The sequence below is a fragment of the Notolabrus celidotus genome, chromosome 8 (genome assembly GCF_009762535.1).
Source record: "Notolabrus celidotus isolate fNotCel1 chromosome 8, fNotCel1.pri, whole genome shotgun sequence".
NCBI classification, from domain to species: Eukaryota; Metazoa; Chordata; class Actinopteri; order Labriformes; family Labridae; genus Notolabrus; species Notolabrus celidotus.
The window spans coordinates 12,240,134-12,266,055 of NC_048279.1; the positions used below are offsets into that span (position 1 = coordinate 12,240,134).

Below are 25,922 nucleotides of genomic sequence, written 5' to 3' on the forward strand. Positions count from 1 at the left end.
AGACCATCATCAGGTTCTAACTATTTTAACACTATGCCTAGAGTTTGCAGTCCTTTAGTTTCATATCTTAAATTTGTTTCTTCAACTTTCATCAACTTTCCAATAGTCTAATTGTTAATTGTTCACAGGAATTATAATGTAATTTTTTTTTTTTTTAACCATAAAGTCATTTTATTAAAGATAAAGTGTCACGGCGGCTAGAATACAAACATTTAAGGAATAGATATGCAGATACAGACTCATGAAATTTAAGACGACTCAACTTTTTATTCTACTGCTGTTTTTTTCTATCACTTCCTTTCAGCCTTATTCAATTAGTGTCCCGAAAGCAACCCTCGAGTGGCCCGAAAGCAACTGCCGAGTGATTGTGACTTGGATCCGGCAAGAAAAACATCTTTTACTAACACTGACAAGTGCTGCTCTTTTATTGTGTTTATGCCCATTTGGATGTGGCAATACGTTAATAAACATCCAGTGTGTTTGTTATCTTATCTATTTGTTTTTCTTTTAAATGGCTCACTTTGCTCACTGTCAGCTAAAAATGTCCATCCCATCTCATGTCCTTAGTCTGAAAATCCAGCCCGACCAAATATTTAATTGAATAGCCCTGTACATGTTTCAATATCAGGAATACTGAGTCGTTTCTATTTGTCTGGGGTAAACCTTTTTGATCTTGGGGCGAGGTTGAAATTATGTCCAAATTAACACGACACGTCATTATAACATGTAGACCTTTCTCGAATAAAAACAATAAGTAAACAACTTCACTTTTTCAGTTAAACATTTTTTATTTCATGGAAATACAACATAATTTGAAATCCTTCTCAGGACTATTGTTGTACATGTTATATTATTTTTCTCCATTTTTTGTACTTCAAAACATGGTCACTTGTACAACAATATCATAAACAAAGCCTCATGTCACAAATGGAGCCATTGATGACAATAAATTACACTTGCCATGCTAAGGTTTTGAGATGATACATGGGTACCTTCATTTTACTAGATTAACCTTTAAATGAACAATATGTCGAAGTTGAATAAATATGATAAAAAGACACTGGAGTTAAAAAAGAAACTTTCTTCATTCAAAACGGAGCAGAAAAAAGATCACAGGGCTGTTTTAGAAGGATAACCTCTTTGTAATTCATTTGTTTCCATCCTCAGAAAAAAATAGGGACATATTTTGATAACACTGCTAAATCTAAAGAAAAAAAATCCAACAATAGTAAATACTGACTATATTAAGGAAACTGCCCTTTAGTTATAGCTGACATTTTAGTCATATTTTTTTTCCTTTATGTGCAGTATAGGTCTGCAAGACCAACATCATCCACTCACACTCAAAACAGGTTAATCTAGTACAGCACTGTCTTTATACAACCTAGAGGTATTTTTCTAATCTTCTTTCTTTTGTTTTTTTATCTCTTGAAAAAGCAAACACATACCCAGATGAAGAGGTTTTTCTTCAAACTGTAAATAATGTCACTGTTTCCATTTACAGAATATAAAAATCTTTCCAGCAGACAAAAAACAAACAGTGGATGAGGTTTCCAGCCAGTACTAGAGAGGCAAGTATACCAAGGTTGTGTAAATAAAAAATATTAATAATTAAAAACAAGAACAATTACAACACTCAACACTTCACTTAGCTCAACAGTGAAATTTACAGTGGGACTGGTACCGAATTAAGATGTGTTTGAGGAGGAAGCAAGAAAACCAGATGCAGGAGGGTCAAGATAAATAAAAGCAAATCAAGAACACTAATGCACCTTCATTCCTTTGAAAGCAAGCAGGTGAAGGTAAGGAAGGAAGAGATATTCAAATGCATCATGACAGACAGTGTGTTTCATGGATGTGGGCAAGCCAGATTATCATAAAAATAAGTGAAGAGGTTGAAATGAATCACAAAAAACATGTCTGGGTTAAAAGAGATCAATGTATGATGGCAGCACAGGTGCCTGCGCTAGTTCTGTTGTTGCACTGAAGAGCACCATGTTTCACATGTAAGATCTTTATATGATTTACAAAATAAGATATTTGTGGCATCATTTTGTATTTCATTATAACTTTGTTGGATTTACGACTGTCTCAGCACTTGATTGCTAATTCTGAAAGGCATTTAGGCTGGGACAAGTGGCTTCGGGTTAAAGGATAGTGGTACTCTTTTGGCAATTGAGTCAGTGGTCCAATCCACAGGTGTGCAACAGAAGGAAGAAGAGAAGGCATGCATGAGTCTGAGTGAAAGCCACACAGATAGTAAAACCAAAAAGAAAAAGTGTGAATTTACACTTCTTCCCCTGGCCTGGTCCACTTCTAGGTGGCTTTGAGAATTATAAGACAGTCGCACTTTAGACATTGGAACAGTTTGAGAAGATGTGTCTTAGAATTCTTAAAGCCTTTTCTAAAATGCTATGAGACCAGGGAGAGGCAGAAATTAGTATCACAGCTATGTGTGTATTCCTGTGTGTATGCACTGTGTGTGAAGGGTCATTTTCAACAGGTGGTAGCTAGGGATTGGTGTATAGGAGGTTGGAAACAGCGAACATGCTCCACGGTGGAACTGTCCGTCTCCACCGCCTTCATGTACTTGTTGAGGATGGCAAAGATCTCGTTGTTTAGGATCTGATACTTCCTGATGCGGTCTGCCATCTTCTTCAGGGGCTGCCAGGAAAAACAAAACAGAAAATGAATTAGTACAACAATATAAAGCACCGTGTTCATTTGCATGAGTACATGTAGCAGATGCAGTTTTACCCACCACATTTTTGATGATCTCATCCTTGCCGTCCTGTCTTTGGACTTTGAGCAGATGGTAGCAGAAGTCAAAGAGGTCGAAACGTCGCTGCTGTCCCAACAGCACGATGATGGCACAGCCGGCCCAGTTCAGCCCGTCCCCGAAGCACTGCCTGGAGAGCACAACACATATGAGTTATGTGACACGATAATAAAATGCATCCTTTAAAAGTGGCTTCTCTTCTGATCTAAGTGCAGCCTCTAGAGTTTTTATCATTTCATACTGGTGAAATATTCCTTGCCAAGATTTCAACACAGTTGTAGTCACATAACTGCAACAAATTCCCCCTCTTTTATGATATATCATTTCTAGGCTCTATAACAGCGGCAGAGCTAGAACACTTAGCTTAAATGCTTTGTTTACAGCTAAGGAAGCAGAATCAGATAACACAACATCAATGTGTACCAATAAAGTTCCCCTGAATGACAAGATAAAGCATTCAAATAAAATTTAAGAAAAACAATCCCTAATTCAGGGAGAGAAGTTTGATATACCAAGCCTTTATTCTGAGTTGTGCTTATGAGATTAACACCTGACAAAGGCAAACACATCCTCTAAAGTACACACATACTCCTGCAAGGTGTTACTCACTCTGCTGTGTACTCGTGTGTACCCACAGGGATACAATAGACAAACTGCATGGCACTCCACAGGCGGTGGAACTCCATACACTCGTCAACATGCATCACACCGTTGGTTGGCGGGGGCCCACGCCACACTCCATCCTGTAGGAAGCTGCGGATGCGCGTTAGGATGACCTCGAACATGGAGAGGCCACAGCACAGTCGCTCTTTGGTCAGCAGGTCCCCCTCACGGGCGATTGCAATTTGCTGGTTCAAAAGTAAAACAGCCATGTCAGTAAACTTTCAGTAGCATTGAAATGTTCAGGAAAAGGTGCTTTATTTAATATCATTCAAACACATTGCACTCAGAGAAAATATAGGGTCAAAGTTGTGTCACCTGTGGGGTTCCCAGCCTCTCAATTAGAGGCACAAGGTGGAGAGGGGCGTACTTTGCTTCCAGCCTTTTCATCCTCACCTCCAGACGCTCTCCCTCTATACAGCATACAAAACAAGCAGTGGGATGTACACACTGTACAAAACTGACAAATCACTCAATAGTAACCAAACTGGATTTGAGCGTTAGAGGTTCTGAACCATCTGCCTGTATCCTTTATGAATACCTTTGATGTAGACTCTTGGCAGAATATTCTGGAAGGGGGCGGCATGGAGCAAGTCGCACACTTCCTCCTGCGACTAAGATTTAAAAACAAGAACACAGAGGGTCACTCAAAGTTCACCACCAACTTTGAGTTGTGGATATCCTGATGGAACATGCAGGTAGCCATGGAGGGAAGGGAATTAAAAGAGACTGCTTGATATTTGTCACAAGATTGCTGCAATGGAGACCAACAGCGTTTAAAGCATGTTTAGAATACTAAAAGTTATTCCAAAAACAGACATGGGATGGAGTGATGGAATTCTTGACACTATAGTCAGCTTATGCAGAGACAGATAAGTAAATTTGTCTGTTGCTATGTTTATCAAGACGTGATGAGAAGCCATAAGTAGCAGGTGATCATTTGTCACACTCTTAAGTACAGCATCCCATGTAATCTTGTTTAGCAACGCGAGGTCATGTTTACAACCATCTCGATGAAGTCTCATTGGTCGGGGTGAAATGTCAGTTTGTTAGTGGGACCTTTTCTACGTGAAGTCTCGGTGCTACTGGGGTTGCAATGGCGGTAGTTAGTCAACACAACATGCCGTTAAACTAAACGCAGGGAGAGATAATCCTGACACTAAAGGGTGGATGAAGAAGAGAGCCGTGCAATCATAGAGAAGAAAGGCACACACACACACACACACACACACACACACACACACACACACACACACACACACACACACACACACACACACACACACACACACACACACACACACACACACACACACACAGAGCTACAGGCAGACCAAACCAACACTTATTCTATACACATACACAAGCAAAGAGGTAAGTGCATTCTGACATAAATGGTAGAAAGAGTGACAGCTGAGTAGTGTTTTGTTGACAGGCATCACAAGTGCCAGAACCAGAAGAGAATATGGAGAAAAATATGTAGAGTTCCACACAACACTGCATCAACAACCAACCAGACATTTACTATCACCTCTCCAATGGAAGGCAAGGACATAAAAAAACACAATAAAACAGGAGCCTAATGTGTTTTTTTTTTACTCATAATTGTGTTCATTAAATATATGGTCCAAATCTTTGTAACTCCTTCATTGTCTATCAGGTCAAAAAATCTAAATTTAGTTTTTTGTCTTTTTGGAATCATCTCAGTTCTCTTGCTTTCATGGCTGACTGGAGGTGAAACCGTGTGTGCCGAACAAACAGTGAAAAGAAGAGAAGAAACAGAAAAACAGCAGCCCAAAACCAAGAAGATATAAGGGAGAAAAAGACATATTCTGCCTTTGTGAAAGTCATGACAAAACCTAGATCCTTACCACCTGTGGAAGATGCCAGCGTGTAATGAAAAGTAGAGTTTTGTTTCAGAAAAAAGCATTAAAGATTAATCACACATGAGGGGCATCCACAAAAAACATGGCAGTTATGATGAATTCTTCATACAATAGTGGCCACAGAGATAGCTGACAGATAAAAAGGTTGAAACAGCAGGGAAATAATGGGAGACAACTTATTTAACAAGAGAGTACACAACACAGGGTCAGAGGGTTCAACAATGACATAGTTTAAAAGCAAATGTACTGAATGATTGCAGATTAAGTGTCTTACCAAAGCTTGCTCAATGAGCAGGCAGAAGAGGATGGCATTCCCCACCTCTCTTAAGCTCTGGAAAACATCTGTCTTCAGCTCAGCATACTCGATGATATCCTTGAGCTGATGGTGGAAGAACTCAAGGATGCCTGGAACAGAAAAGTACAGCCAAACGCCTCACTAAATCTAAATATTTTATTAAAAAGAAAAAAACACACCCTCCTCAGTCTAATGTACTGGACAGCCAAGCAGCAAGTGCCCTCTGATACTTCATTATGTCATTGATAATCTGCTGCCACCTGGATGAATCAGGGTGATGTCAGCGTGCCTGCCCAGCTGCCCTGACCCACATTTGGCAAGAGCATCAGGCCCTCGCAGCAGACGACAGGAGGATCATTAACCGCTGACAGTAAGATCACAGGCAATAAGCCAGGAACAGAACTCTGGGTACAGAACATCAGTAATCTGCAGATTAACTAAACGCTCCTCGTGAGGATGTACCATCTGAATGGCTTCTAATCTACACACAGAGATCTGGCCAAAATTGACAGTGGAAAAGTAAAGTGCTATTACAATCTACAGGGACAATTTGTACACAATTTGTAACTTAATTTTAAGGCAATTCCTCCTTTTGCAGAGGTTAACTAACATAGGCTATCACAAAAGTCATTTTCAAAAGAGATAGAGGGATGTTCTTGTTGGTGGTCATGAAACAAAAATCGAGCAACACGAGGAGTCCATCAAAGTGATTCTGTAGCTTATTGTTGTAAAGCCAATTCACATTTGACTGTTCACTCTCTTAGCTTAACGTGTTAGCATGCTAACATTTTCTTGGTGGAGCATTAATACAGCAAAAGGAGATGGGGTCATTGGTTTGCAGAAAAATAGTAAGAAGTAAATGCGGGGAAAAAGTAGAAGTGTTGGATATAGTGACATTTTGACTTGATACTAGAACAAGTTAAGGAGTTACCTAAATAATGCAAATTCTTCTTGTGTGGAACATTGTTATAAACATATTTCCAAACATGCCAACATTGTGGTAGCTTCAAAGTCAAAGTCAAGGATTCACAAGAGTCAGTAAAGTTCATAATCTTGAGGTTTTGAATACTCTAATTCAGCTAACAAGCGAACAGACTCATCTAAGAGCCACACTGCTAGCATGCTAAAATTCAGCTATCATAAAGGCAGTGACAAAGTATCCTGCTGTCTTACTTTGACATTCTCCTCACTGAAACCGGCTGTTTTAAATGAAGCATTCAGGGAACCAAGTGAACATTAGTGACCGAGGGACGGTACGTTTCGTGTCATGCTTAAAATCCTCTTCACCTAAGACAACTTTGGTGTCTGTGAGGATTTTAAGCTGCGTCTATGATCTTCTTATGAAACACTATATTTTACTCACCTGGAATGCACTTGAAAGAGTGGTGGTATTCAATGTTTGTTTTCAATGCAGCAATTAGTTACTTCATGCAAAATCAAACTCAAGCAAACATGACGAAGCTTATTTTTTCAGATGTGTTAAGGTTTTTCTTCTGTCATTATTGTGGGACAAACATTTAAAATATTAACAACTAGTTAGCATTCACCATCAAATCTGCTCCCTTCTTTGCATTTTAATTCAATCATTTAACTTTCATGCCTGTCGTACTGACCTCTTTCCGTCATGTCCATCTCTATCCCTTTTGGATGATACTTTTACTCCTGAACTAGTTACAAATGAGCTGTAAGTATAATTGATCTGTTGTTGAACAAATGGGAGGGTGAATTTCAGAAGAAAAACTGTAGCAAAATAATTGACATCTGTTCTTCCTCTGTATGTGCTATTAAAATTGTTCACCATCTGCAATGAACTAAAGCAGCACTGTGTAAGGTTAAGGCAGATTTTGATCCCACATGTGACCGATGTTGGCATGAACCTGCCACTCTGAAACACATGTTCTGGACCTGTTCAAAACTGAACAGTTTTTTGGAATCCATCTTCAATACCTGGTCAAAATATTGTAACACTTCAGTAGAGCCCCCTGCCCTTTTGTGGCTCTGTTTGGAGTAACTCCCAGAAATATCAGTTTAACTGAGCAACAAACCAACATGATGTTACTCTCTTAGGGAGAAGAATGATATTACAAAAATGGAAAGAGTCACTGCCTCCTGAGAGAGTTCAGGTGCTATGTCCAACCAGAAAAGATCCCATATACTACAAAGGGCTCAATTATGATTATTTGATAAGCTGGTGGGACATTTTGGGAAGATGGTATTAGTACATTTGCAATATTGTAGTGAAAACTTAAAAAGGAGACCTATATTGGTATATGAAATATTAAAGCCTGAATTTTGTGTTTTTTCTCTCTGCTCATCTCTAATATTTATTTTTGACTCCTTGTATATAATGCTGATGATGATGATTACATTTGATGCAGTGTTTCATGAATTTAAAGATACATATAAACATTTTATTTATTATTTATTCGTTTTCTATTTTTTGCTCTCATATGGGTTGAGGTTAACAAAAGTGAAAATATATATATACACATATATATTTATATATACACACATATATATACATATACATATATATATATATATATCATTGTGTTAAATAGTTTGAATAAATAAGAAATGTATCTTATGTAAGATTAATATTAATTGATACAATATAGTATAAAAAAAAAAGGGGAAATTCTTTGATGCTTGGTAGCCTTATTTGACTCAGCTTGAAACTTAAAGTTAAGTTAAGCAGGTAATAATTAATTTCCGTGTGTTATATGTTAATGTATATACTTTATATTTGTGAGTGGGTGTGTAGAGGTGTATTTCTATATTTGTAACTTTCTGGCTATTATGTTCTAGTGTAATGAGGCATAGGGGGATGTTTGTACAGTCATTGTGAACATATATATGTAAAAAAAAATGTGGGTACAGTAATAAAAAGACCTTGATTAAAAAACAAACAAACATGCAACTTGGCGTTTTGATTGTAATCAATTCCACAGAAATAACCCCACATACCCTCTATTCTCTTTAACAGTGGGGATTATTAACTCACCAGGGGAGCCGTACTCATGACGTGGTAGGCGGCAGATCTTGGGCATGACTTCTATCAGTGTTTTCACGTACTGCAGTATGGTGCCCTGTAACTGCACAGTGACAGGAAAGATGGATAGAAGAGAGCCAGAGAGAGGAAGAGAGGGCACAAAGAGGGAACGAGAAGTTTTCAGAGTCAGAATGCGGCGCGCTGAGGAGTGGAGGGAAATGTGATTTTAGGAGATGCAATAGAAAATGAAGATAAATACCAGGCTCTTGACAATCTTCAGCAGCTCCTCCATCACGACCGCAATGCCTTGGTAACCAAGGAGACGGCAGATGGTCTTGAAGTGAGGTGGGCCAACAAAGTTTCTGTAGGAGCTGTATATGTGGGAGTAGGCAATGTTCAGAGGCTGAGAGGAGCAGAGGAAACAGAGGAAGAGTGTTAATCAGAGACAGTAGAAAGAGGGGATTCATTTATCCACTGCTTCAAGATTTAAAGAGAATCTTCATCGTAATGTCACACAGACCTTGGACCCATAAAGGTAGTAAGGCTGCACATTAGCTGGCTTGTCTCTTTGAGGCTCCTGGGTGAAGGGAATGGCTGTGCGTACAAAACTGAAGAGGGAAGAAATCAAAAGGTTAAAAAAGGTGACACACACTGAAATATTTTGATAAAATACGAAACCAAACTGACCGGTTCGTGGAGCCGTTGTAGCAATAGTTAGGGAGAAAATCGAAGTTGAGTTCCCAGAAGACGTGGAGTGTGATTCGCCCGTAGGGAGCAGAGACATTGTGGTTGGCCTCGCGGAACATGGCGTCAAAGCTGTCCAGGGTCATGTGCTTGCACAGGAGCCGGTGGGTTAGTCTGTTGATCTCCAGCAGCCACTCCAACTCCTGCCAGGGGAGGATGCATGAAAGGTTGTTTGAGGATATGAATCTAAGTTTAGCTACTGCTGGAGAATGTATCCCTGGTGGGTGGTCTTACCACGATGGAGGTGAGGTCCTCGCTCTCAAAGCGGCTGATGGCATGGTCCAGCGACTTGTACATAGCTGCAGAGATCCTCTGAGTGATCAGGCGGTTCAGGTCGATTGAGCGACCAAGCAACTGTATAAGAAAGATAAGTCACTCAGATGAACGCTAAAACCAAATAAATAAAATGAAAATTCAGTAAAGGTTGTGACTTTCTGGATCTGAGGGCTGCCTTCATGTTTTCCTCACCTGGACATGTCTCTGCTTGAGGAGTGTCTCGTAGCGGTTCGATGGAGGATACGGGATAATGACGCCATAATTTTTACACTCAGCTCGGAAGCGCTTGTCCAGGAGGACGCTGTGAAACACAGGATTTAGAGGGTTAATTTTCTAGACTGCTACTACACATAAATAACTCAAAATGTAGGTTTAGTAGTAGAAAACGACTTCTCCTACCTTCCAGCCATTGCTTTGTAATATGCAAATATCTGATCTGCTAACTTGTAGACAAACTGGTCAAAGCAGAGGTTCACCTAAGAGCAAGAAAACAAGATGAAAGTGGTGTAAGTAAAGAAGAAACACTGATGTAAAGATTCCTGTTTTTATTCAAAATTCAAGTCAAAGTCACTAAACCTTACCTCAGCCTCGATTTCATCGTACAAGAACTGTTTCTTAAACTTAGTGAGAGCGTAATAGCCGCTGTCGTTATACAGGTCTAGAGGATACAGCACATATCTGGAGGAAGGAGAGGGGGAGTTACTAAACAGTCCGAAGGCACAAAAACAATCAGAGTTTTTCCTCAAGGTGTTTTGTCATACTCCATCATGGAGGGCTCCTTGGTCTCGAGGATGTGGTCTGTGAGGATCCAGGGCATGGACATCTCAATGGGGAACTGGATTCTGCGCCCCATGGTCAGCTCTAGGAAGAACTCCCTGAACCACAGCTGGGACAGGTCACAACACTGCTGCAGGGCCTCTGAACAGAGGAAGGTGGGAGGCAGAGAAGGAAATACTTCAAATGTCTACAAATCTAGGAAACAAATGCATCTCAGCTGAAAACACATCAGGCTTTATTTTTATTATTTTTAACTTCGGTATGATCCACTCACCACTGAAGTTGAGCAGGTGTGTGAAGAAGAAGGAATGTTTGTGGAAGTCCTCTATTGCAACCACTATGGGTCCATCCAGGCTGCTGCGGAGAGTCTTCTTAGATCCACTCTTATCTGCTATCAGTGATTCCAGCATGGTGCGCACCATGTACAGCTGCAGAGGAGGAGGAAGAGGAGAAGATATGAAGTTACACAGGAGGATTTTGGAGGATTACACTCTCAAACCTATGCAATGAAGAAAAATGAAGATATGCTATCAAATTCTCAGACCTGACAGTTATTCCTTGCAACAGCTTAGATTAGACTCCAGAGCAGGTTTAGCATTGAGTGGCATTGAAAATCCTTTTGCTACAGTGAATAGAGTAAAAGCAAACTGTGTTATATGTTACAGTGTCACTCATTCTCATCTCCTATTCAGCTCTTTCTCTGTTTCTTTGACATGCCAACACGATGCAACGCGGGTAGCGTTGCCTAGATACAACATCTAGGAAATGTCACTCCGCTCCCACATTTCCTGTCAAATGATGAATCCCAATTCACTAAATCTGAATGAGTGAAGCGGGGAATGAGTGAAGCGGGGAATGAGTTTCCTTTTTTCCCACTGAGCCTAATGGGGCTAATATGGGTGGGGGTTTTTGGGTAAAGTCGCTAAGGGCTAGTTGGGGTATCAACATGGCTGATTACACCTACTAGATGTACTTGAACAGCAACAGGCAAGAAAATGTAAAGCTCCCAGAGAAACTTTCAGTTTGGGTCAACATTGGTGCCCCCCAGGGAGAGAGCAGTGCCTCTCTTCTCTTTGCTGAATTTCTATTGCTTACATGTAAGTAGTATCTTTTAAACAACACAAATCTCATCCTGCTCTCTTTGAACAGTGAAGTATGTCACTCATTTTAATATTTGCTGTAAAAAGTTTTTAAAAAAGGCTGTTTTGGCAATGTGCTGTCATTCACTTAGTCTCGGCAGCAGCAGTTTCAGGCATTAAAAATCACAATAAAGAAATAATCAATCTTCATACTGTTGGTCTTGTTTGCTTTTGTGGCTCATCCGGACAGTAATAGTTGTTTCACAACCACATAAAAACTCCTTACTTGAGCTTTAAACATTAAAGAGCAAGTTTGTCTTAAAAATGAAGCCCTCAGTAACCCTGTCTTTTGGTAAGTGCTGTCAGTTAGATGGCTCATGTAAGACCTGTCTTCTGTCTGTCTCACCTGTGTGCTTGAGGGCCCTACAGCCCTGCGTGGCACTTTGATGTCAAATCCACCTTTGGGGTCCTTCTCCCCCCTCAGACAGGGGTCATTTGGAGGTTCCCTCGCCCCCTCCCAGTCACAGACTGTCTTTCGAATAGCCTGAAGAACACTACAGAAAAGGAAACAGAACGAATACATTTTTCATGTCCTCAGGAGGAAAAACACACATCAGATGATTGTTAAGGGAACAGTGTGTTTGTACCTGATGAGGACGTTCTTCTTCTTGCGTACAGCCTGGCGCAGAGGCTCTCGGAGGGTCATCTGGGCAAAGTCCTGCAGTGCCGCATAGATGGTGTTCCTGATAGCTTGGTTGAACACTGATTCCATTCGGCCCATCAGTACCTACACAGTGTAACACGAAGCAGCGTGATCATCCATGCTAAAAATCATCACTTTACTGAAGAAGACATTATTTCACATTATGGGAATTACACTTGTTTCTTTTCTTGCAGAGAGTTAGATAAGCCCCAGATTACTCTTTGGCCTGTCCTACATAAATCCCCTCAGTGTTTGAAGATGTTAAATGAATGTTTCTGCACTTGATATGGTGTTTCCAAAAATATAACTGCTTCTCTCTGATTGGAAAATCTGAAATCCAAGAGTCCAAGATAAAATTTGACGAGGCTGACACCTTCCTTCTGCTTCCACTCTTACCGCCATGCTAAGCTATGTAGCTTCTGGTCATAAATGGACACGTGTGAGCGGTAGCTTTGACTAAATATGAGAGTGGTATTGATTTTCCCATCTAAGTCTCAGGAAGATGGTCAATAAGTATACTTCAAATCACTGATATTAAAAAATAACTTTCAAAACAACACTTCAACATTAGGTTGTAGCTGTTTTACCTGCAGCCCCTTGATCATGGCGATAACCTCCACCAGGGCAAATTTCTCCTCACTGGTGTAATTGTAACGTGTGGCTCGTTCATACTCCTCCGCTGTGCCGGGGCAGTCCTTGTTACAGAATTTATCCGTGGGATGGACCAGCTTCCACGAGTACTGAAAGAGACAAAGAGAGTTTTAAACAGATGAAAGTGTCAATGATCCAGGCAAAACCACACATATTCATACCAAATTCATCACATATTGACTAATTGAATACCACACACGTTAAATCCCTGCCCACCCCCTCAAATTCAGTCAATCTACGGCTTCACTCACAACTTCCATTACGTGCGTGCTCCACTTGGACAGCAGCTGCAGGCCTCGCAGAGCCAGGTCGAACAGCTCTCTGTACTCCTCATCTGACTTCTGGCTGTCCAAACCAGAGCCCGTCACCACCTCGCTGTTGCTGTAGCGCGCCAGCTCTGAGATGAAGCGGATGTGGTCCTCCCTGATCTGCACCATCTGCTCACACAGGTTGTACTGAGGCGAGATGCTGCTCTGGGTGCACGTCCACCTGGAAGAGGATGGGAGGTTGAGGTCGGGCTAGCATATGGTGTGGTGGTCAAGAATAGCAGAGTATTTTTGTGAATAACTAAAATAGACGGCTAGACGGTCCCTCTTACTTGGACTTGTTCTCTTCATAGTGAGCGCTTGTCTCAATGTAGCGTGATAGCTCTATCTGCATGTCGCCAAACAGTGGCACCACTTGAAGCTGCAAAGCACAGGAAAGAACAGCTCACAGTCAAACCGTGCACACAAAGACAAGTCTTAAAAAACAGAGCTGCTGAAGAAGCAAAACTCTTACTTTGAAGAACTTATCGATCTTGCTCAGGTTGATCCGCTTCTTGGCGTCTAGTTTGTAGATATTACTCACGTTCCCATCCATCAGGTACAAACCAAAGCCCATGACCTGACGACAAGAGAGAGAGTTTATTTTACATCAGCAAAGGACATTTATTAAGCCAGGGAAAGACCACACTGTAAATGTTTTAGGTCAGCAGCAGGTAAAGAAGTTAAAATGTGTTCACCTTCAGCAGCATGTGTTTCTCACTGGGAGTCAAATACATCTTGTTTTCATAATAATCTACACAGATGTTGACAATGTCTGCCAAAAGTTCCTCGTAGCCAGGAATCACCTCCAGCTGCTGGTGCAGGCACTACATAGGAACAGAGGTGGAAGAACAGGTCATCTTTGGATAAATTCAGCTACAGGAACATGATTTATTCTCCCACACAGAGAGACTTTTAAATAGGGGTGCAACGGATCAAAAAACTCACGGTTCGGATCGTATCACGGATTTGAGTCACGGATCGGATCATTTTTCGGATCAACAAAAAAAAAAAAAAAAGAAAGAAGACAAGACAAATACAACTTTGTCCCTCTATTTATTTTGTAAAACACTTTGCCCATTAAATAAAAACAACATTCAACTCAAAATTTACTCCATGTGCAAAGCACCCTATCTGTGGGCCCAGTCCTGCCTCATTCACTGCATTTCATGGCATGGCAAGTGAAGGAGCAGAGGAACTTCAAAAGTTTCACTCCATTCTTCTTTCATTTGCTGATTTTCACCGTCCACTTTTCTTTGAGCAGCAAACTGTGAACACACCGTTTTATTCTAGGGTCCTACAGCTGGCAAAGTGCCAACATGCGAACTGCTCCATAAACGAAAGTGAAAGTTAAAAATTGCACTCGCAGCATTGGACTCTAAGTGACCCAGTAACAGCCTGTCTGCGTATCGTTGACATGGAGAAAAAAATCCTGGTAAACACGGGGTGACCCGACCAAAACACAGAGTGAAGGAGTAACAGTTCGGGGGCCACAAATAGGCGGCCGGATGCGGGCCGCGTATTGACGGCCTCTGGTCTAGTGGGTGCGCGACGGAATTTCATAACGTGGCTCAAGCACATTCAGCATTCACTGTATTTCACAGGGAAACCAAAATGCTCCCATACATGTGACTTCCAAGATGCAGGAGGGTTATAATGTTCCTCTGCTCCTTCACTTGCCATGACTACCACTGCGCTTGACGAGTGAGTTGACGCGCAACCTTTTTTTCATCAACCGATCCGCGGACCACGTCCTTGGCCGAACCGTGGAGAGGCATCCGTACGGATCACGGATCAACGATGATCCGTTGCACCACTACTTTTAAATGATATTTCAAAATCAAGATATGAAAGAAACCATGCAATCTCTCAATCAAAGGGTCATACAGAAAAGATACAATCCTCCTTTTCTTCCCTTTCAATTATAATCTGTCTGTAAAAGGCAATACATTTAAACTGAAAGGCTGCACACAGCTTTGCTCAGCAGGTCAGATGTTAATGTTCAGGTTAATAGCTAAATTGTTACTTTGGACACTTCTTCTTCCACTGCATAAGTGTAAAATCACCCAAAAAGAATGTGAGTCATCCATTTGCACAACTTGTATAGCAAGTCATTTCCTGTAGGTTAGTTAAGAAGGTCACAGTATTTATCTCTCATACAGAAAAAAACATGTTTCACATGCTGCACCAACCTGAGTGATCCTGTTGTGGTTGGCTAAAAACATTGAGAGGTTCTGAGACTCCTGGATAGACTGAGGGTCGGCCATCTTCCTCAAGAATTGTGCAGCTCTGGAGGCAAAGGAGGAGAAAGATGTAAACAACGTAATCTAAAAATGCTTAGGCTCATAATTCCTCTGTAATGGGTCATTACCTTTTGTAGGCAGAGTGATCATTCTTTACGCTACACTTCATGTTCTTCAGTTCATCCAGCACCGCAAACATGTTAATGAATTTGCCCAGAGTTAGCAGGTAGGCCTCGGACACGAAGTCCTTCCTTCTTTCGGCGTGACACAGGCGCTTCACTTCACTGCAGAAGCGTTCTATTGCTTTCCTCTGTGCAGACAAAGAAAACAATATTAAGTTTTACGGTATATTTATTTACATGAAGACATAAAAAGATATCTGAAATAATGAATCAAAATAACATGCATTCCATCATATGAGTACTACGCTAGGGTAAGCATGTCTCTTGACTTTTCATTGGTCTCTTAGCTGTTCAAATGGTAAATGGACTGACGGATTCTAGCCTTCTCTTTCACATTACAATGCACAATAACCCATTCACACCACGTTCATACACTGAAGGAAGCGGCTCTTGCGTACAACACTCATCAGTATTAACTAATCCCATTCACAGGGGTCAGTTCCGGGTTGAGTGTCTGCTTCTAGGACACATCGGCATGTGGAACCTACGATCACATGTCCAACCTTTCGATTGAGAGACGCACAACTCTATCACTGAACCCCAGCCACCCATACAAACAAACTGTGGTCACAACGGGGCTCAAACCCAGGGTCCTATGCATGCAAAGCAGACATGATAACCGCTACACAATGAGAAAAGAAAGATGTTGCTTAGTCTTACCTGGAAGTACATGAACTTCATGAGCTTGGTCACTTCAGGTTCTAGCACCTCCACTGTTTTCTCATAGATCTCCACTCTGTTGGGCTGCTCGTTGCATTTTACCTAGCAAACACAAGAGGGTGCCATCGTTCAGACTGATTTGGTAACAGGATTATTAAGTAAATTTGTTAAATTCAGTTGTTCATACAACTCTTGTATGTATTTTCATGTAAGCATGATCTAAAAAATGTTAATTCATGAGGTGATTTTTCCTCTATCTCTCTTATTTTCTATTTCCATATTGTATGAGCCCTGTGATGGGTTGGCGACCTGTCGAGGGTGTACCCTGCCTTCCACCCAAAGTCATCTGGGATAGGCTCCAGCCCCCTGTGACCCAAAATTGGATAAGTGGTCATGATATTGGATGGTGGATGGTGGACGGTGGATATTGTATGAGCACCTGCCTTAATATGTGAAAATTTGCTGTATAATGTGCAATATTGACACAAGAGATGTGTTGAGATACATGTACTCAATACATTTCAAAAATAGGGTGCTTTCTAGATGAAGTTGAAAAGGTAAAAAGTGACACTGAACAAGCAGACTGAACAAATGCCACTGCTGTTCTGCCCGTGGTTTAATTTACAAACGATACCAAGCTAAAGATATTCCAGCTGTCAGGAGAGGAAGCAGCTCTTTTAACAGTTTTCGTGACTCCCAGACTCGACAGATGTGATACCAGTTACAAAGTCTGTTGTGCAGCTTTCTCCTCCAGAAAGTCAGCCAGAGCAAGCTGTCCAAACTACAGAAACACTTTCACCCCCATCCTGCGCTGTGTCCCCAGACACCAGAGCATCTGGAAAAGTGTCCAATGAAAGCCCTGGACGATTTAACCCTTTTTTTAGTAATATAAATGTCAAAGTATGAATTACAGACTGTAGTAACAGACTATTCTACTGTTTCACCTCAAACAAAATTGTTATTTTTTCCATGATCCCTGTAATATCTGGATGTATGACCCCTGATAAATAGTTTGCTTCTGTTACTATGAAGTCTTTGAAGATGCTCATATAACTGACCTACTGTGTGTGGCTACTGGCACTAGTTTTTGTGATTTTTCATACAATGAGGGTCATATGTATATAAGGGGGGCACTGTTGCAGTCAATGAATACATAATATCTCAAACTGGAGCAAATAGCACTGGAGCACAGAGATGCTATTTGCTAGGCAGGTTTACTGACTGCACAGACTGGGCAGTCTTTTCATACATAGTTTTACATAATGAGATAAAAAGTGAGAGATAAGTTATCTTATTAAGCCCAGGTCTGTGTGTATGTATGAGTGTTTTTTGAGTGTGTGTTACCTGGGGAATAGCTCGAGAGCAGCTTCTCCAAGTGTAGAGCATCACGGCATACTCATGTCCCTCCTCCAACATCTCGTTCTGCACAGACACACATTATTCATTCTTAATGATAAGATAGGATGAAACAAGGTAATACTTCAATGATTCACGAAATACGAAATTCAGCTGTTGCAGCAACACAGAGCAAAAAATATCAAGATAGGAAAGAAATAAGAGATATATATGACTGGTATACAAGGCATAATTACAATGAACAGCAAATATTCACATGACTAATTTCTTACTACTTTAACTTTACTTGATGTCTGTTAAAATGGATATTTTAAAAGACACTCAATGACAAACGTTTGTTGACTTCTCAAGTATTCCAGGATAAATGGGGTTGCATAAATATTTAAGGAAGGAAACATTTCTTCCATTCAGAAAATGGATGAGACAGATTTCTCCATTGTGCTGGCAGAATATAGAAGTGTCCTCAAATAGAGCTGCTCCCTCAATGGGACTTCCTGCTTCAATGGGGTTAAATAAAGCACTACTTCCCCTCTTTGCCAGGCAGATCACACTCTCCATTCATTCACCATTGGAGTAAAGAGCTTTACTGGTCCATATTCTCCCTGATTCACCAGCGTGTGAGTGAAGTATGTGTCTATATGAGCATGTGTGTGTGTGTGTGTGTGTGTGTGTGTGTGTGTGTAAGTGTGTCTTGCCCAAGGGCCTAGCCAAATCCTAACAAAGGAGCCAAATGATAATCAATTCACAGTAAAACAAGGCTCTCTTTGAGGGTGTGAGGCTGCTTCCCACAGTCGGCTTTGTGTTCACTGAGAGGAGAACAGCAACTATTTACGATGGACAACAAAAAATTGATTCAGACACTCAGATGTAAAAACTGATACGATTGTGTGTGTGTGTGTGTGTGTGTGTGTGTGTGTTTAACAGTAGTGCACATTTCTCACCATGCTGGAGTGGACCGTAGCTTGCTCTATATAACGGGCAATGCCAGTCACAAATGCATTCCTATCTTCGAAGTTGGTGTCAAAATTAGCCTGCAGAAGGAGGGAGAGACTGTTAAAGGGGTACATGAAACTGTCTGAAGTTGTGAACACATGGGGATAACGGTGAATGAAGGTGGCAGTGTGTGTGAGGGTGTACCTGGTACATGATGGAAGAGGGAGGGGGTTCGATACATGGCTGCTGGTCGGGGAGCGGCAGCTCCTCCAGCAGGTCCACGTTGGACAGGGCATCCTCCAGGGTCACGTGGGTCGTCATGGTAACAAGGCGTCACTCACACAACACCCCAGTCTGAGAAAAAAGAAAGAAAGAAAGAAACAGAGCACAATGATGAGATAAGAGTGCAGACGAGAACACCATTACAAAAGATCAGATACAAAATGTCACTGAGTGTGCAAGCACAAGTACTTTAACATCATGAGTTTTTCCTCCAGTTGTCAAGGTGTATTTTGGGAAATGGCGTATGATTGTAGTAAAATTAGGTGTGAAAAAATATCAATACAGCAATATATTGCGATACTTTGACCTCCTATATGATATCGATATTTCAACTCTTAATATCGCCATTTTTGTAAAAATAGAAATTCACATTTTAGCCGAGTTGGAACTAAAATACAATTCAGTATTTCAAAAACAATAAAGTGGAAACATTATTTTCAATCAAATAGCTTTGACTTAATTTGTCCTTTCAATTTTGAGTAATATTGTGTGATTTACATATACTCCATCCCTATTTTTTCTTAGATTACTGTGTAGAATATCGCAATATATCACAATATTGTGATATTGTGTTACTATCGTATCCTGACCCAAGTATCGTGATGCGTATCGTATCGTGAGGTTCTTGGAGCTAAAAGAAAGCCAGCAGTGTTGAAACTAAAAGCTGAAAGCGATTTAGGGTTAATACTGAGACACAGAAACAGTGTGATTTGTTTATGAAATAAAAACCTGTTAAAATACTGTGCAAATGATATGGGCGGCGTAATGATTGAAAAATAAAATTTAAAACGCTAATGTTAGCTAAATGCTAAAGCTTTATAAAGTAAGCCACATAGAGAACTTAAAATAAAGGACGAATTCACTAAACATGGCTAAAATAAATGGCTAGGAGGAAGTAAAGGGCAGAGGCCATTCACTGTTTACTTTTTATTTGACTGGCGGCATTATTTGAGGCTTTCAACTCTTGAAATTCTTATACCTGGAAATGTAACTGGCAAAGACAAAAGCTCCTTCTTCCTTTTAAACAAGGCTTTATAATGCATCAAGAAACACAATGGAACCATATGGAAAATGGTTGAGGGTCTGAAAAGGTTGTATTTGCAGATTCATTTTTTACAGCATTAACACAAAACTTTGTCTAAAAATAGCTGCTGAGAAAGCTAATAATTGTTTTAATATGTAGTACAGAAATCAGGCTGCAAATTTAGATCCTTATTTAACTATTAGCTTAACCAGCAGGACTCCCCAATTATATTTCACATTCGCTTGTCTATTTGACACATAATTGAAATAAAACTTGTAAAAAGTTGTGATTAAATGATTTTCCGGTACATTGATTCAATGGGGTCTCCAAACTGGAAAACTGTATGTATAACGATTAAATAAAATTATATAGAAAGTTAAGCAATTTAATGAATACACACCCGTTTTTTCATTTTCCTCAAAAGAAAAAAATATGAAAAGACCAAATCTTATATTTGCATGTCTAGAAAACTTCACTTCCTCTTACAAGACCCTTTTAGAGTTGAAGAGAGCAACATATTTAGCCTGCACCTGTATCCTCTCCTATTTCAGCATGTACCACTGCTCAGGAGGAAGTCAAGGGCCGAGGCCCTTCACTGTTTACTCATTATTTGACTGGCAGCATTTTTGAGGAAATCAATTCTTGAAATTCTTATACCTGGAAATGTAACTGGCAAAGACTGGTCTGTCAGTAAATGACATTTGAAAAATGTGGTTCTACAAAGGCAGTAGTCACTGGCATACGTTTTCACAAAAGCTCCCTTCATATGTCATTTTAAACAGGTTTGGTAATGCATACAGAAACACAAGCCATGCTCATGTACCTCATGCATAAAGTACAAAACAATCTCAGCTTTAATAGTTATTGTGGTACCTTAAAATAAATGACTTCACCCCCTATAAACACCAAAACCATCGCAGTGTCCTCTTCCTCATTATAAAACACCAGCTCAAAGCATGGTGTATGTGCACACTGGTATGTCATGTGCCCCTAAGAAATGTGCGCTTTACGTCTGACCTGGCAGACAGGCTGGCAGGACTGATAATCAGCTTAATATTCAAAGAGCACCATTAAAGCTAAGAAGGATAAGAGCCAAGTAGCAAAAAGAAAAGAGGCAGATAAAAGTAAATGTGGCCATCTTTCCGTTTCTTGACCGAGGTAGACAAAGAGCTCAAAGTAGCAGCAAAAAATGATAACAGATAGAGTAATTACATATTCAAAATAGGTACCAGCTTTTTAAGTTATCTCAAATAGTTAAACAGGTTTCTGTTTGTCATGGATTCCTTCCTCTGACTGACAATCCGATTAACAATTAGGTGAGTATGCAAGTGTCAAAAAACAGCAGCTACTGTAAGATTTGAATCCAGGTATTTATAGTGAAAAGTATCTCACACAGACGCTTTTTCAATTATTAGTCCAATCATGAAACTTGCTTCATACTAAAAGAAGTGAAAGATGCATCATTATGAAACCTTCCTGATAAATGACAAATGCTTTCATCATACAGTGACTGACACGAATGCTGTCGATCATGCACACATTTGCAGGCAAACCAACACAATCAAAAATGGAGCGAGAAAAGAGGGGGTGGGTGGAGTTTCCTGTCACACTAAACTGTTCAAGTTATGCTAAGGTTAGATCTGTAATGAGGTAAGCCAACAGAGAGGCAAAGACAGACACACAGCTGAGTCATCAAACTTCTAATAAGACTTGAGTGAATTATACTTCAGTGTGATGGCACAGAAAAAGCCATTAAGACACAGATGGTGGGAAGGTAAATTAATCTAGAGTGAAGCTGGATTCTTACGTCATTGTTGTCCTATTTCCAATTCTACAATCAGTGCATTATGGGTAGTGGTATTCTCTTGTTTTAATTTATTTTCCTTTTTTTGCTATGAAGAAATTTCTAGTGTTTGATGATGTATTAAAAGTATATAAATAAACAAATAAAATACATGCAGATCTGACATATTGGTGTATTGAAGGAGGCACTGTGTTAGTACCTTATAATGTTTGATTAAAAAAGACTGCTGTTTCCTGAGTCATCTCCACAACTGTTTAATGCCCAACCTGGATAGTGACATCTCTCTAGTTCTCTGAACCATTGCTTGATTATTTTTATCCGTTCAGGTTATAGAAAACGAAACATGCAGCTTGCCACAAGGGCTTCTGTCTGGCAGACAAACATGCTCAGTGCTATTAAACTCCCATCTGTGCTTGAGAATACAGGCACAGACTGAAGCCTGGGTTGGCTGAATAAACTTTCCCACCCTGTACCCAATTCTGTTCAACAGTTGGTGTGTGTGTGTGTGTGTGTGTGTGTGTGTGTGTGTGTGTGTGTGTGTGTGTGTGTGTGTGTGTGTGTGTGTGTGTGTGTGTTTATGTGTGCATCTTTACAAAGCAAAGGGCCCCTTCATTCCCTTCTGAACACTTGGTAACCTAGCCATAGGCTTGTTTTACACCGGGAAAACCAAGTGAGACCACGTTTGGCAACTCTTTTTACAAACCCCATACAATAGATGTTTTTTTTTTAAATACATAGGACACCATGGTAAGATGGGAAATCCCCTGCCCCTGGTAAATATGTCATTGTAACTAAGCCAACTATAGAGATGACCTCATGAGAGAAAGTGCCCCCCCCCCTTCACCCCAGAAGAATAAGTTAGAGCATGACTGGTAAGGAAATCTGGTTGATTACCACTTTAAGGGGGAAGACATTCTAATATTAACAAAAAAACAAATGTGGCCGCCAATGTAGCTTCTTTAAAGCTCATATTGAGCTTATATTCGTACGCAAAGGTACTCAGATGGCTGCTTTCTCAGATAACTATTGAATAGTGCATTATACATGGTCACTGGTCAATCAGTTCTAGTGTACACCACCAAGTGCTTACTGTAAAAATAAGCTAGATAGGGTACAGACAGTGCTGAGAGTATAGTAAAAGATGTGGTCATGGCATTTCTACATCCCCACTAGCAGCATTAAATGTTGTACAAGAAAATTAATGCAGAATATAACACAACATACTCCTGTACTGCATGTGTGTTTGGCTGTGATGCCCAATATCGGCTTTATGATTTTGGCTAACTTAAACATCAATCAGGCTTTTAGTTCCAGCTACATAAATGTAGGAATGAGACAGAATAAGAAAGGGAAAAATAACAGATGTATAATAGAGAATATACTGTGTCATTTAACAGAGAAATTCACTTCCAGGATGTACAGCTAGGCCTTTGTGGGATACGTCTTGCCTGAGAGAAACACAGAGAGTGAGAGAAAGTGTGTCGACTCCAGGGTCACACCACTCAATGGAATCTCCCCCCAAGGCTAGCTTTGTAATATATATTCATCCCCACGATGAGATGAGATCTGATCAGCGCGAAAGAAAGGGGAAGCTTTTACCATTTAGACACACACATACCCATGATCCTTTACAACACATTAACTGACTTAACACACAGATACCAGTGTTATGCATGTTCCAGCAGCATCAGTGTTGTCTGCAGTGTGCTATCATGAGCGGGACACTGGCTGACTGAGGTATTTGAGAGGCTGATTGTCGTTTCAGAGACCAGCGCCGCAAAACTGCTGTCGTCTCATGATCCCCATGATGTCATGCTTTCCTTTTAGATCCACAACAATGACAATCACATGAATATGCAGCAGAGGGAGAAACAGAAGCCAGACTCACCTTGCATGACCAAGCATGACAGGTAGAAGATGGTTAACGAAAACCTAAACTAACATCGACCTGGCTTTGAGTTTTCAACACATTCTATACATCTGTAGTGCTAAAGAAGTGAAAAGTATCAAAGTTATGCTTGCAGATGCATTTTGTGGACCACAGCCTGTCTTCATTGTTTACCTCTACTTCCCTTTTCTTTGGCTTTTTGGATTGTTGGTCATTTTGGCAACATGCATTCCCTTCTCTACACTTTTACAACCAGCAGTAAATGGCTCCCCTAGAATAATCTTCTTATTTTTGTGACTTCTACAAGGCTATTGTCAAGTTTTTCAACAGAGCCTATTCAATAACCACATCATGGGAATACTACCACTTTTTATCTGGTTACTGTGTACATAAGTGATTTTTAATGTGAATTACTCTGTCTTTTATGTATAAAATATCACAAATGAGCATCTCAAGTTCCAAGGACCCCCAACTAGAGTGGTGTGACATCTTATTTTCTTAAACCTGCAGTCAGAAATCCAATATGGTCCTTTTAAAAATATATTACACAGTTAAATATTCAGCATATTTGCTTGATATATGATCCCAGCCTAGTACCAAATATCAAAAATAAGTCAGAACCTTTTGTTTTTACTGATCTACTTTAAAAGGTATATTGAATTAAAAGTATGACAGCAATGTCGCTGAGGGAAATAACTTTTGGTTTGAGCTCCACTTACAGACACCTCTTATATAACACATCTATTGCATGTCTGTCCCATTTTTGAAATTACATCCTTCCTCTGCTGCTATTCTCTAGGTGTCTACTTTTGTTTTGTTTTTTACAATAAAATGATATTATTGCAGTTTTTTTATATTAATCTAAAGCACAGGGATGAGGGTTGGTGGTGTTACATGCCACACTGCATTCATCATACAGCATTTTGAGATGTATTTGTGATTTGTGCAGAGGACCTGAAATTGGCTTTACATGAGATTACTGGAATATATGGGTGATTTTTCTTTAACTGGGGATGGTATCAGCTACAGCAAAGCATCCACAGCTTCATCATTACATCACTGCCTGTTGGCGAGGGGCTGGCTCAGAGATTTACAACTCAGTGAGTGTGCAACAGTGGCGTTTTCATAAATCTACTCTTAATTATCGCATGAATAAATCATAATTACGGGATGGATAGGCACAAAATGAAACAAGCAGTGTTTAGACGTCAGTGTGAAACGGAAGTAGGTGAACCTGCCATTTGTGCATAACAGGCCTGTCTGCCTGCAGCTGGGATAGCTGTGAAAATGTCCATTAAACTGTGCAGATCGCCTGCTCTCATTTACATGCTGTGCCCTGCTGGCCGGATGGGTCAAAGCGGCGATATGGGGAGGAAAAAACAGGGGAAAGAAAAGATGAAAGGATGTGAAATCGAGACGAGTGAGGCATCAATTTCACTCGCCTTCCTAACATACAAAGTATCTCTTTTCTCTATACAGCGAAAACGTTTCTATCAGGTCTGAAAATCGCCCAGTTTTCCCAATCCATCCTTCATCAGCGTGCACTTGCTACACGGGCACCCTCTCCTCACCCCACCCATCTCAGCGTGAGCTACGATGCCGATGTAAGCTAACGGGGATCCCATTCATGTGTCAGAATAATCCGCGAAAACCGGGAAGCTCGGTCCTGTCCACACTTTAAGGGCGATTTCTCCACGATCGACCCTTTTACCTTGTTTGTGCACAAGCAGATATGTTAAGGGGATGATGCACAGGGCGAGGAGGAAAGCGAAAGAGAGGGAGAAAAAACAGCTCTCCAGTCTCCAGCCATCATCACTACCCAGCGCACATCATCTGTAGCGCTGCGGCTCCATCCATCGCTGCAAAAAGCCACATACCTGTAAATTGCATGTCCGTCCGGCGGTACGCGAAGACGGGCGGACGGTGTCGCGGTCTGCGACAGCAGTCCAATGTTTGGTGGGGTTTTTTCTCTCGTCTTCTGTGCCGATTGATGCTCTAGTTTCGCCCAGTACCTACCCAGTGCTACTAATCCACCCCACACAAAGAGCAGAAAATGGCTGCAAGTGCATTTTCTTAAAGGGACAGTCACAGCCGGGTGATGGGGGATGATGGGGGCCCCGGCATTTTTGACTCTACTCGTGGACTTCAGTCTCTATTTGTAACTTGATTCTACATTTTAAGAATACAGCCATCTTTTTGACAAAATATACACAGAGAAGTGCATTTGTGTGACAGTGTAGAGAAAGCTGATCATGTGAACACTACCCTTTATTAATGAATTTGCCAGAGACTGTTGTTTTATAGAGGAAAATCTAAATAGGCTCTTTCTTTATAAAAGCCAGTGAAATTAAAGTGTATCTGTAATAATTTGGGGTTCTGGCTCATGGATCATGAATATTTAAA

General features: G+C 40.6%; 1 protein-coding gene across 1 annotated transcript; it reads right to left on the bottom strand.

Annotated features, from left to right (window-relative positions):
* Positions 1 to 768: 768 nt before the first annotated feature.
* cyfip2 (cytoplasmic FMR1 interacting protein 2) lies at positions 769 to 25,556 on the bottom strand. The gene is made up of 30 exons (XM_034690247.1): positions 25,397 to 25,556; positions 18,726 to 18,875; positions 18,530 to 18,619; positions 17,577 to 17,654; positions 16,233 to 16,334; positions 15,519 to 15,700; positions 15,340 to 15,436; positions 13,846 to 13,974; positions 13,623 to 13,727; positions 13,441 to 13,529; positions 13,094 to 13,331; positions 12,779 to 12,931; positions 12,136 to 12,275; positions 11,895 to 12,042; positions 10,684 to 10,837; positions 10,394 to 10,550; positions 10,214 to 10,310; positions 10,032 to 10,108; positions 9,825 to 9,933; positions 9,591 to 9,710; positions 9,300 to 9,499; positions 9,133 to 9,220; positions 8,872 to 9,015; positions 8,625 to 8,715; positions 5,600 to 5,730; positions 3,981 to 4,053; positions 3,758 to 3,852; positions 3,389 to 3,627; positions 2,762 to 2,909; positions 769 to 2,664 (listed from the first exon to the last, which is right to left on the bottom strand). Exons 2-30 carry the CDS (start codon positions 18,840 to 18,842, stop codon positions 2,497 to 2,499), a joined length of 3,759 nt encoding a protein of 1,252 aa, XP_034546138.1. The 5' UTR covers positions 18,843 to 18,875; positions 25,397 to 25,556; the 3' UTR covers positions 769 to 2,496.
* Between the last annotated feature and the right edge of the window lie 366 nt (positions 25,557 to 25,922).